This window comes from Erpetoichthys calabaricus, chromosome 3 (genome assembly GCF_900747795.2).
Source record: "Erpetoichthys calabaricus chromosome 3, fErpCal1.3, whole genome shotgun sequence".
Taxonomy (NCBI): domain Eukaryota; kingdom Metazoa; phylum Chordata; class Cladistia; order Polypteriformes; family Polypteridae; genus Erpetoichthys; species Erpetoichthys calabaricus.
Window position 1 is genome coordinate 301,794,202 of NC_041396.2, and position 12,242 is coordinate 301,806,443.

General features: G+C 42.6%; 1 protein-coding gene across 1 annotated transcript in view; it reads left to right on the forward strand.

Moving 5' to 3' along the window:
- Positions 1–12,242, forward strand: part of cs (citrate synthase) — a 47,854-nt gene that overhangs the window by 9,378 nt on the left and 26,234 nt on the right. The window contains exons 2-6 of the mRNA XM_028798600.2: positions 4,574–4,621; positions 4,756–4,863; positions 4,960–5,025; positions 5,110–5,241; positions 5,334–5,522. Of these exons, the coding sequence (XP_028654433.1) occupies positions 4,574–4,621; positions 4,756–4,863; positions 4,960–5,025; positions 5,110–5,241; positions 5,334–5,522 (543 nt within the window). The remainder of the gene's footprint in view (positions 1–4,573; positions 4,622–4,755; positions 4,864–4,959; positions 5,026–5,109; positions 5,242–5,333; positions 5,523–12,242) is intronic.

Below are 12,242 nucleotides of genomic sequence, written 5' to 3' on the forward strand. Positions count from 1 at the left end.
GTGGAGCCCCCTTGTGTGTGTGTAATAAATATATATATATATATATATATATATATAATAGAGAGAGAGAGATAGATAGATATGTAAAATCCAACGTCTGCATGTCTGTCCGCTTTTCACGAGGGAACTGCTTAATGTATGGTTCGCTTGCGGCCCCGATTCATTCATGCAAATCCAAGAGAGAGGCTGTGTGCCAAGGGGGGTGGGGTAACCCTCCTCCTCACTCATTCGCCAGCCTCCATTTGACTCACTCTGCCTCTCGCCATTGGAGCGTACCTTGCCTCCACTTAGCTAGCGATGCCTGTTTGTTCAGCAGACATTATCATCTAGAGATTAAGGAGTAACATTTGACATTTTTTGAGTGAGAGATCAGAGCTCCGTGTGTTTTAGAGGGGAGCTGCTCATTGCCAGAGATATCAAGACCACGTGTTGTACTCCCCGTGCCGGGATGCTGAACATGATCAGATACAGTGCCAACATTTGACGTTAGAGTGTACCTACCTTCCGCTTGGCCAGAGATACCTTGCCAACTTTTTACATTTTTGGTAATAAGATCACAGATAGCTGTTGCTAGCTTGCCTCTTGTTCTGGCAGCCAATAACATGCTGCCTGGTGGAGCCGGTGCTGTATGAATGCTTTCCAGGTACGGCAAGTTCAGATGCAGTTTCTGCCGCTTTCTTGTTTCCAAACAAACTTCCCTTCTGATTCGTCTGTTCCTTCTTCCTCGCAGCAGCCGCCTTGTGTGCATTGTGCTTCTGGCTGAGCATTCATTGGTTCTCAACTCTCGCATACGCAAAGCCCCGCCCCTGAGTCGCTGGGTATGTCGCACTAGGCAAATCAAGGTCACTGGAGCTTGCTGCAGCTGGCACCGACTCACTAAGATTATGTAAATGAAGTCTGCGACTGGAAATCACTGGAAAGGTTGTGTAATGTGATGTGGCCTTTAGAGAGGTTATGCCAATAAATAAGTAGTGCAAGGAAACTCTTTTTACATTAAAAAAAGGAACGCATACACACTTTATGTTGAATTACAATAAAGAAAATCTACAAACGTGCACAAGTTTTATTTGAATCGAGTTTGAGTGTTAATAAGCAGGCGGTCAGCACCCTGGCTTGCATTAATAGTTAAATCATTGATGGAGGTTGAGGGTGGCAGAAGTGCATTTCCTTTGAGGCAGGGGAGTCGCGTGATTCCCCAAATCAGTGTTTACATCTTGAAACAACGCTCATTGAGTTTTCAATGTAAGTCATGTCACATTTATGGATGGCAGCTGCTAAAATCTCACCACTCCTGTGTGGCTGGAGCTGTCCCGGCAGGTGAACCGCAGGGCGTGATTCTCTACATGATTGATTCCATGTTTTCAGGTCCGTTGTGTGCAGTAAGGCTATTTGACATAAAAGAACACTGGAATAGGAGTAGGAATGGCATATGAAAGTAAAGGCACACACAAACACCATGGATAACTCGCTCACTCTGTCCCCTTAGAAAATGAGCATTGACTTGATAAATTAACTCTTTCAGGGCGGATGTCAACATTTGTTTTTACACAAGGGGTTGCGGGTGAAAGAAAGCTGTAAATGCTGATAAAACTCACTGTTGCATTATAGGCAGACCCTCTTTGCTTGGAGGACTGTTAGACTTGTTGACTTAACGTTGAAAACCTGTGTAAGTAGTGTAGAGTAAGAAACGTCTAGAATGGCATCGGACGAGAGAGCAAAGCAAATGCACAAAGCAGAATACTCTGTGTGTATTTTATTTATGTTTTGCACATTATTGCTGAATCAGACTCCGACTTACCCAATTCCGATTTTGATACAAGTGATCTGGAGATCGAAAACGAAAGTCGGGTGCCTGCATCAGCTGACCGGTCACCAGCTGATCATAGTGCTGGACACGCTCGTGCAGCTGACGTGCCAACGAAAACGTTTGCCCTGGAAGGGCTGTGAGAGACAAACTGGCAACGGGATTTCACCACACGTTGGACACTACAGATCAGCAGCCACTCGACTACTTCAAGCCGTCTTTTACCAGAAAGTGCCTTTCAGCTTATGAGCGATGGGACAAGAACATACGTGAATATGCCTACTGTAGGGACTCCTGGAACAGAAAACCGAGTGACATTTGTCGTAAATAAGTATTTGATGTTGATTTATGTTAAGTTTTTTGGAAAAATATTCAGCCCTGGGACAAAAGGGGAAAAAAATAATTACCCCTAAAAAGAGTTAAATTCGCTTCAAAATTGGATGCTGCAGTGCCTTTACCAGAAGTGTTTGGAGAGCTGCGGGTTAATGAGTGGGTTGTCCACTAATTTCACTGGTATGAAATTTTTCCATTTGATTGAATTAATATATTCTGTAAATAGAACTGAATCTGTACACTTGTTAAATTTTTTTAAATTTTTGGTAAAACTAAATATTATTGCCAATATTATGTAAAGTGGAAATGCTTTTTGATTTTCACAGAGTCGCTATTTTTCAGTCCCTGTTGAAAAAAATGGGGACCCCACTTTGCTCTCCTTTCTTAAAAAAATGAGACCCAAGCAACTAGGACTGTTTTCTTGTGCCCGCATCCTGCCAGGGTTTAGTTTTGCTGATTGAACTGTTCAGTCAGGAAGAGTCTTACACCCAAACTGGTGGAATCCTGCCCTGTTAGGCAAATGAGTGTGCTTGACAAAACTCGGAGTCCATATCTGTATGCTTATTCACCTTTCGTCTCATTTAGTGTTGGTTTTTTGTTAAAGATGTTACCATTTAGCTGCCCCTTGTCTCTTTTAGACCTCTGCTAGCAAATGTGTTGTAAATCTCTTAGCAGGGAGACTTTATGACCCCCGGCAAAATTATTTTTCTTCCCTATTTGTGTATAGATATAGTGGTGTGAAAAACTATTTGCCCCCTTCCTGATTTCTTATTCTTTTGCATGTTTGTCACACAAAATGTTTCTGATCATCAAACACATTTAACCATTAGTCAAATATAACACAATTAAACACAAAATGCAGTTTGTAAATGGTGGTTTTTATTATTTAGGGAGAAAAAAAAATCCAAACCTACATGGCCCTGTGTGAAAAAGTAATTGCCCCCTGAACCTAATAACTGGTTGGGCCACCCTTAGCAGCAATAACTGCAATCAAGCGTTTGCGATAACTTGCAATGAGTCTTTTACAGCGCTCTGGAGGAATTTTGGCCCACTCATCTTTGCAAAATTGTTGTAATTCAGCTTTATTTGAGGGTTTTCTAGCATGAACCGCCTTTTTAAGGTCATGCCATAGCATCTCAATTGGATTCAGGTCAGGACTTTGACTAGGCCACTCCAAAGTCTTCATTTTGTTTTTCTTCAGCCATTCAGAGGTGGATTTGCTGGTGTGTTTTGGGTCATTGTCCTGTTGCAGTACCCAAGATCGCTTCAGCTTGAGTTGACGAACAGATGGCCGGACATTCTCCTTCAGGATTTTTTGGTAGACAGTAGAATTCATGGTTCCATCTATCACAGCAAGCCTTCCAGGTCCTGAAGCAGCAAAACAACCCCAGACCATCACACTACCACCACCATATTTTACTGTTGGTATGATGTTCTTTTTCTGAAATGCTGTGTTCCTTTTACGCCAGATGTAACGGGACATTTGCCTTCCAAAAAGTTCAACTTTTGACTCATCAGTCCACAAGGTATTTTCCCAAAAGTCTTGGCAATCATTGAGATGTTTCTTAGCAAAATTGAGACGAGCCCTAATGTTCTTTTTGCTTAACAGTGGTTTGCGTCTTGGAAATCTGCCATGCAGGCCATTTTTGCCCAGTCTCTTTCTTATGGTGGAGTCGTGAACACTGACCTTAATTGAGGCAAGTGAGGCCTGCAGTTCTTTAGACGTTGTCCTGGGGTCTTTTGTGACCTCTCGGATGAGTCGTCTCTGCGCTCTTGGGGTAATTTTGGTCGGCCAGCCACTCCTGGGAAGGTTCACCACTGTTCCATGTTTTTGCCATTTGTGGATAATGGCTCTCACTGTGGTTCGCTGGAGTCCCAAAGCTTTAGAAATGGCTTTATAACCTTTACCAGACTGATAGATCTCAATTACTTCTGTTCTCATTTGTTCCTGAATTTCTTTGGATCTTGGCATGATGTCTAGCTTTTGAGGTGCTTTTGGTCTACTTCTCTGTGTCAGGCAGCTCCTATTTAAGTGATTTCTTGATTGAAACAGGTGTGGCAGTAATCAGGCCTGGGGGTGGCTACGGAAATTGAACTCAGGTGTGATACACCACAGTTAGGTTATTTTTTAACAAGGGGGCAATTACTTTTTCACACAGGGCCATGTAGGTTTGGATTTTTTTTCTCCCTAAATAATAAACACCATCATTTAAAAACTGCATTTTGTGTTTACTTGTGTTATATTTGACTAATGGTTAAATGTGTTTGATGATCAGAAACATTTTGTGTGGCAAACATGCAAAAGAATAAGAAATCAGGAAGGGGGCAAATAGTTTTTCACACCACTGTTTGTTGCACATGTCCTGTATCCATTGAGCATCATGACTGTGCTTACTGCTATCCAAACTCTCAATAATTTCTGCTTATCTCCTCTAGAATGCTGCTTGTTTATTGATCGCCTCAAGAAATGCAAGTTCCTCTACGGTGAGTAGTTTCTGCCAATGCTGAATGCTTTGCCCTGCAGCAAGCTGTAGAATTGGGCCTTGGCCTAAAAGGCCACAGGGTGTAAAAGGTTGCCAACACAGGTGAAAACTTAAGGTTTGCTGCTAACTTTACAGAACCTCAAGGATGTCTTGGCAGACCTCATCCCCAAGGAGCAGACAAGAATCAAGAACTTCAAGCAACAGTATGGCAAAACTTCCATTGGGCAGATCACGATAGATATGGTGAGCTGAACTCGGGATCCACTGCGAAGTGGCTGGGTTGGGGTGGGGTCACTCTGTAATTGTTTTGATTCTCACTGTTGATGTTTAACTTGATAGGTTTATGGGGGGATGAGGGGCATGAAGGGCCTAGTGTATGAGACATCAGTCCTTGATCCTGATGAGGTAAGTAGAGTTTCATGCCATTTAAGTTTCTTCCTCCCCGGATCCTTCAAGTGTTTGTGATTGTGTTCTTTTCACCTTTGTCAGGGAATCCGCTTCCGTGGCTACAGCATCCCTGAGTGCCAACAGATGCTTCCCAAGGCCCCAAGTGGAGAGGAGCCCCTTCCTGAAGGTCTCTTTTGGTTATTGGCAACTGGGCAGATCCCCACTCAGGAGCAGGTCAGAGAAGGGCAGGATGGGAAAGTAGTTCAGTGTCTTGGTGGTCGGTTCAGTTTCCTCTTGAATCGCATGACCTTCCTTTCTTTCTGTAGGTTAGCTGGGTGTCGAAAGAGTGGGCAAAGAGAGCTGCTCTGCCCTCTCACGTCGTCACCATGCTGGATAACTTCCCCAACAACTTACACCCCATGTCTCAGTTCAGTGCTGCTATTACTGCCCTCAATAGTGAGAGCAGCTTTGCCCGGGCCTACGCGGAGGGAGTGAACAAGGCGAAATACTGGGAGGTGAGTGTCCATGTTTATGGCTACCTATACATGCCTTTATTGTCTTTGAAGAGTTGACCGAAGGAGAGTTTGTGTAAGTCACTCTTGTGCTTGAGTTGTGATGGCTGCAAAGCACAAGATTTAAAATTAAATCCCAACATTCACTTCTTGACCCAGAGCAAGTTGATTGCTTCACCTACCACTCGCATTTTGTAACTATGAAAATAATGACGTTGCACAAATGACTTTAGATAAGTATAAAGTAGGTCATCAAAAGTGTGGTGAAATTATGGTCAACTTATCAAGCAAAAGGTTTATGACTTAAAGGACCTTGAAATAAAAAGCTGAACAGGAGTGTGATAAAATAGAAGAGCAAAGGTCAATTGTATGCACTTGTCTAATCAGACAAGATGACTGCTGACTTGTGTGGTCTGGCCTAGTCCGGTATACACCTGAGCCAGTCTCTTCACTGCTCTTGACTGTACTTCTTCACCTTAGAGGTAGAAGAGGAGGTCAGACAAGGGGACAGCAGCAGCTTGGGTCTTTCGGTTGTTTCCATATCATTTTCCTACATCACAAATTTCCACTGATTTTTGCCTTTTCGAATTTAATCTCTTTAATCGATGGGTTAATAAAAATGGAAGGAAATGGACTGGGAAGTGTTTATGATTGGAGCCTTTAGTAATCTTACCGTTAACTGGGTAAACTTGATGAATAGTGGAATATAAGAATAGGAAGCTCTGGGTGTTGCTATTAATTTCTGAAGTTTGATAGACTTACACGTCAAAGGACAGCAGTCTCTTACTTACAATTCTGTTCCAATGTCTTACAAAATGTGCAGCTTATTGGTTGTTAGAATTGACAAATATTAAGCAATATCATTGTTTTATATTTTATACTAGCTGTATGAGCCTGATGGGCGGCACGGTGGCGCAGTGGTAGCGCTGCTGCCTCGCAGTTAAGGGGTTCGCTTCCCGGGTCCTCCCTGCGTGGAGTTTGCATGTTCTCCCCGTGTCTGCGTGGGTTTCCTCCGGGCGCTCCGGTTTCCTCCCACAGTCCAAAGACATGCAGGTTAGGTGGATTGGCGATTCTAAATTGGCCCAAGTGTGTGTTTGTGTGTGTGTCCTGCGGTGGGTTGGCACCCTGTCCGGGATTGTTTCCTGCCTTGTGCCCTGTGTTGGCTGGGATTGGCTCCAGCAGACCCCCGTGACCCTGTGTTCGGATTCAGTGGGTTGGAAAATGGATGGATGTATAAGCCCGTGCTGTAAAAAGCCCAGGGTCCTAGAAACTATTGAAATCGTCAGAAAAAAATTGAAATGTAGAGATGTTGGGTAATTGTAAAGAACTACCCTGGGCGCCTCTCTCCTAGGAGGATTAATTTTGTTGACGTGCGCGCATCACTTGTGCATTAGTGGTGGGAGGAAAAATAAAAGCTGAGCGACTTTGCCTTTCTTGTGAGGTTTCGTTTTGCTGACGTGCTATCCTTGCTTGTGTTATTAGCGACTAGCGAGTTTTGTTTCCTCAGAGGTGGAGCTCTTACAGACCTAAGGCCCTTTCCGGGCCTAACAGACAGACAGACTTACACACACACACACACACACGAGAGAGAGAGATCTCCATAAACATTTGGAGAGAGACAACATTTTTCTCATTTTGCTTCTGTACATTACCACAATGAATTTTAAATGAAACAACTCCGATGCAGTTGAAGTGCAGACTTTCAGCTTTAATTCAGTGGGGCGAACAAAACCATTGCATAAAAATGGGAGGCAACTAAAGCATTTTTTTGAACACAATCCCTTCATTTCAGGGGCTCAAAAGTAATTGGACAATTGACTCTTTGGCTATTTCATGGGCAGGTGTGTGCAAGTCCGTCATTATGTCATTATCAATTAAGCAGATAAAAGGCCTGGAGTTGATTTGAGGTGTGGTGCTTGCATGTGGAAGATTTTGCTGTGAACAGACAACGTCCAGTCAAAGGAGCTCTCCATGCAGGTGACAGAAGCCACCATTAAGCTGTGAAAACAGAAAAAACCCATCTGAGAAACTGCTCCAATATTACGAGTGGCAAAATCTACAGTTTGGTACATCCTGAGAAAGAAAGCAAGCACTGGTGAACTCAGCAATGCAAAAAGACCTGGACGTCCACGGAAGACAACAGCGGTGGATGATCGCAGAATCATTTCCATGGTGAAGAGGAAACCCCTTCACAACAGCCAACCAAGTGAACAACACTCTCCAGGGGGTCAGCGTATCGATATCCAAGTCTACCATAAAGAGAAGACTGCATGAAAGTAAATCCAGAGGGTGCACTGCAAGGTGCAAGCCACTCATAAGCCTCAAGAATAGAAAGGCGAGATTGGACTTTGCTAAAGAACATCTAAAATAGCCAGCACAGTTCTGGAAAAACATTCTTTGGACAGATGAGACCAAGATCAACCTCTACCAGAATGATGGCAAGAAAAAAGTATGGAGAAGGCGTGGAACAGTTCATTATCCAAAGCATAGCACATCATCTGTAAAACACGGTGGAGGGAGGCAGTGTGATGGCTGCCAGTGGCACTGGGACACTCGTGTTTATTGATGATGTGACACAGGACAGAAGCAGCCGAATGAATTCTGAGGTGTTCAGAGACATACTGTCTGCTCAAATCCAGCTCAATACAGCAGTCAAATTGATTCATGATACAGATGGACAATGACCCAAAACATACAGCCAAAGCAACCCAGGAGTTTATTAAAGCAAAGGAGTGGAAAATTCTGGAATGGCCAAGTCAGTCACCTGATCTTAACCCAACTGAGCAGACATTTCACTTGTTGAAGACTAAACTTCAGACAGAAAGGCCCACAAACAAACAGCAACTGAAAGAAAGCCGCTGCAGTAAAGGCCTGGCAGAGCATTAAAAAGGAGGAAACCCAACATCTGGTGATGTCCAGGAGTTCAAGACTTCAGGCTGTCATTGTTTTCAACCAAGTATTAGAAATGAACATTTGATTTCCAGTTATTTCATTTGTCCAATTACTTTTGAGCCCCTGAAATGAAGGGATTGTGTTCATAAAATGCTTTAGTTGCCTCACATTTTTATACAATCGTTTTGTTCACCCCACTGAATTAAAGCTGAAAGTCTGCACTTCAACTGCATCGGAGTTGTTTCATTTAAAATTCATTGTGGTGATCTACAGAACCAAAATGAGAAAAAAGTTGTCTGTCCAAATATTTATGGACCTAACTGTATATATATTAGATATATATAAGGGAGTACAGTCATGTCACAATTTATGGCCGGATCAAGTTGAGGCCATTCGTACTTTTGACCGAGCACCACAGGAGAACAAATCCAAACGCAGCAATGATTCTTTTATCATTTTTGTTAATATATCACAGGGTGTCATGTTTTCTGACCCTTGGAGGACTCTTTCACGTTTGTTTTGATTGGTACAGCTCCACATAGATGATTCTTATGAATCTGGCTTGCACCTAATTTCTTACACCATTGTTTCCCAACTTTTATCGTTCCATGGCCGAGTTTTGCCTTAATTTTTAAATTCACTGACAGACCACCAGCAGAAACTTCTAACCTCCTCCTTGGTGAAACAAGCTTACAGGGAAACGCCACGCATGAAGCTGTCGATTGCTCAGATGACTTACTTCTAAACCAACATGGCAACCTGGGTGGTTGAGAAACACTGGCTTAGGTAATGAACTCGCACATTAATGATTGGCAACCCGTGACTGTGAACTAATGGTTGAAAAACACTGCCTTGAATCGACCCCAGCGTGTAGACACTGAAACTTGAAGATACGGGTTGCCCTACTCCGTACTGGTAGTTAAAATACGTATACTGGTGACCAACACCAGACCCACCGAGCCTCAATGATCTGTACATAACTGTATTTAGAAAGCGTTCAGTTGTAGAAAACTTTGATGGAGGAGCGTTTCAGGTGCTGTGGCTTTCAATTTAACTGTGTGCTCAAAATTTGAACCATTAATATAACTGAACAGTCTCATTGTTGAAACTTCTAGCAAAATAAAACTCTTGAAAGAAAAGTAGCACCTTATGAAGAACTGTGTGGTCCGTAAAATGATGAAAGAAACTATTTAATATACAATCGGTGACCACTCTGCTGGGTTGGTCCAACTAACAATCCAGCTGAGTTTATTTTTTTATAGCATCCACTCTGTGTGCAGGTGCAAAGCGTAGTAACAAGTTCTCGGGTAAAATGCAAACTTTGCAAATTTTTCATTACATAATGAATATACTTAAAGGCACATATTTGTTTAAACAGGCAGGTAAAGTATTTTGAAAGTGACATAAATAGAGCCCAGCTCTGCCTGTCCATTAGTTAAATGTTGTCAGTTAATAGTGGAGGCGAGGATAATCAGAATTCCAGTCAGCACTATCCCTAGAGAGAAAATAAACCTCTTGAGGATCAGAGAAAGTCAAAGACCAAATCGGACCCAGAGTCTTGCAGACCAACTGGCTACCAGCCCCTACTGGGCACCCTGCCGTAGAGTATGTGCTGGGACGTCTAATATTATGATAGAAACTTTCCATCCGTTGTTTCCGAGGCTCCCATTATGTCAGGTGTCTCTTCCATGGGCAGACGATCAGAGCGGTGGCACCAAGTGCTACATGGGATGGTGAAAAAGGGAATAGAAGATTCAGTAACTTCATTTTATTTTTGTACAAATGACTTTGAAACAGCGCATACTTTACAACAACAAGCCTGCTATGTTCACGCCAAGCAGTATCAATCCACGTATCGAGTCCTTTGTTTTTCTGCTGTCGTAAATTAGGAAGATCTTAACTTTCCATTGTCTGGTGTTCCTTGTCCAACAGAAATCACAAGTTCCTGTTTATTTTTGATGAAAGGAGTGCAACTTAGTTGTATTTAGAACAGTATTGTGCTTGACTGTTGAGCTGCACTGTATTTTTTGGATGGTCGCCTTGTACCCTATTGAGTACAAAGACCTAAATCTGGCTGCTGTTTCGGAGTTACTCCTGCCAGCATCTCTGGTGTACCCAAAGCTTAAAGAAACTTGAATCTAGAATAGGGCTGCACGATTAATCTTTTTTTTCTCATGATAACGATATTTATGACCCACGATCAGTTAATAAATATCGTCACGATTTTACAGTATAAAGACCAAACTGTTTTTTATGGGCTGAGTTTACGGATTGGACTGCGTCACTATGACGTTACTGTGTCTAGATTGCAAGCGCTTTCTGAAGCAGTAGAAGTCAATAGCAGCAATAACAGTCAGTCAGAATAAACATATGATGGCGGAGCAACGTGAGGAAGGTGCAGAAGTGCGATCGTTAGTTCCTAAAAAGGGGTCATACTCAGTTGTCTGGAACTATTTCGATTTCGAGGAATGTGATGTTGATCAGGTACGAGTCTTGTGCAAACTTTGGTCCTGTTCTGTCCAAACGTCCCAAGGTAACACAACAAACCTCATCAACCACCTTAAAAGCCACCACAAAGTATACTATCAAGAATTTCAACGACTGAAGGCACAAACAGCAACAACAAAAAATTACCAGCCATCCACAACACAGACAACAATATCAGGGCCATTGTTCAACGCAATACCATATCTGCCTAGCTCGCAAAGACACCGGGAAATAACAGAGGCGATCACGTACCATATAGCCAAGGATATGTGTCCAATAACCACCGTGAGCAGTGAGGGGTTTAAAAAAATGATCGCAACACTTGATAAAAGATATAGCATTCCCTCACGCAACCATTTTTCCAATGTTGCGCTGCCCTCGCTGTATGCGAAATGCCGAAAAGAAATAGAAAGAGAAATTCTCAGGCTCAGCCTTGAATATTTTGCTGCCACGACCGACTTATGGTCAAGCAGAACTGCGGAACCGTATTTGAGCTTGACAGTTCATTTTATTGACAGCGAGTTTGAGATGAAAAGCAAGCTTTTGCAAACTTCGTTTTTCCCACAAGACCATACAGCGGAGTTTATTGCAGTGGGCCTCAAAGAAGCGATGTCCGCTTGGGGCTTGGTGGAAGAAAGACTTGTGTGCATCACAACGGACAACGCAGCATCTGTGAATAACTGGCCGAGGCTACACTGCTTTGGTCACAGACTTCATTTACCAAAGGAATAATCGTCATTATTAATCGTGATAAAAATTTTGAGCAAAATAATCGTGATAATCATTTTTTCTATTATCGTGCAGCCCTAATCTAGAAGTTGTTCCGTATGAGTTGCCTATACCAGTGGTTCTCAAACTTGGTTCTGGGGGATTCCATGTCGCATTTCAGCATTTTGTCCTAACGTGTCCGTGAATTGTTTCATTAGACTTTTTTTCCTTTTTCCCCTTATTCTGTCTTTGGTCTTTCACACTTAAAAAGGTTTCTAAAATTTATTTTTGTTGTAACTTTTAAGTACTTAACTTGCAATGATGAGCGAAACAGGCAGGTGCAGAGTTGTCTTTATTTTTTTAAATGTGATATGCTGCATATTTTCCATGTGAGTATGCCTAAACACCCGTGGAGCTACAAGATACTTTTCTGTCTTACAATACAATACAATACAATACAATTTATTTTCGTACAGCCCAAAATCACACAAGAAGTGCCGCAATGGGCTTTAACAGTCCCTGCCTCTTGACAGCCCCCCAGCCTTGACTCTCTAAGAAGACAAGGAAAAACTCCCAAAAAAACCTAGTAGGGAAAAATGGAAGAAACCTCAGGAAAGGGCAGTTCAAAGAGAGACC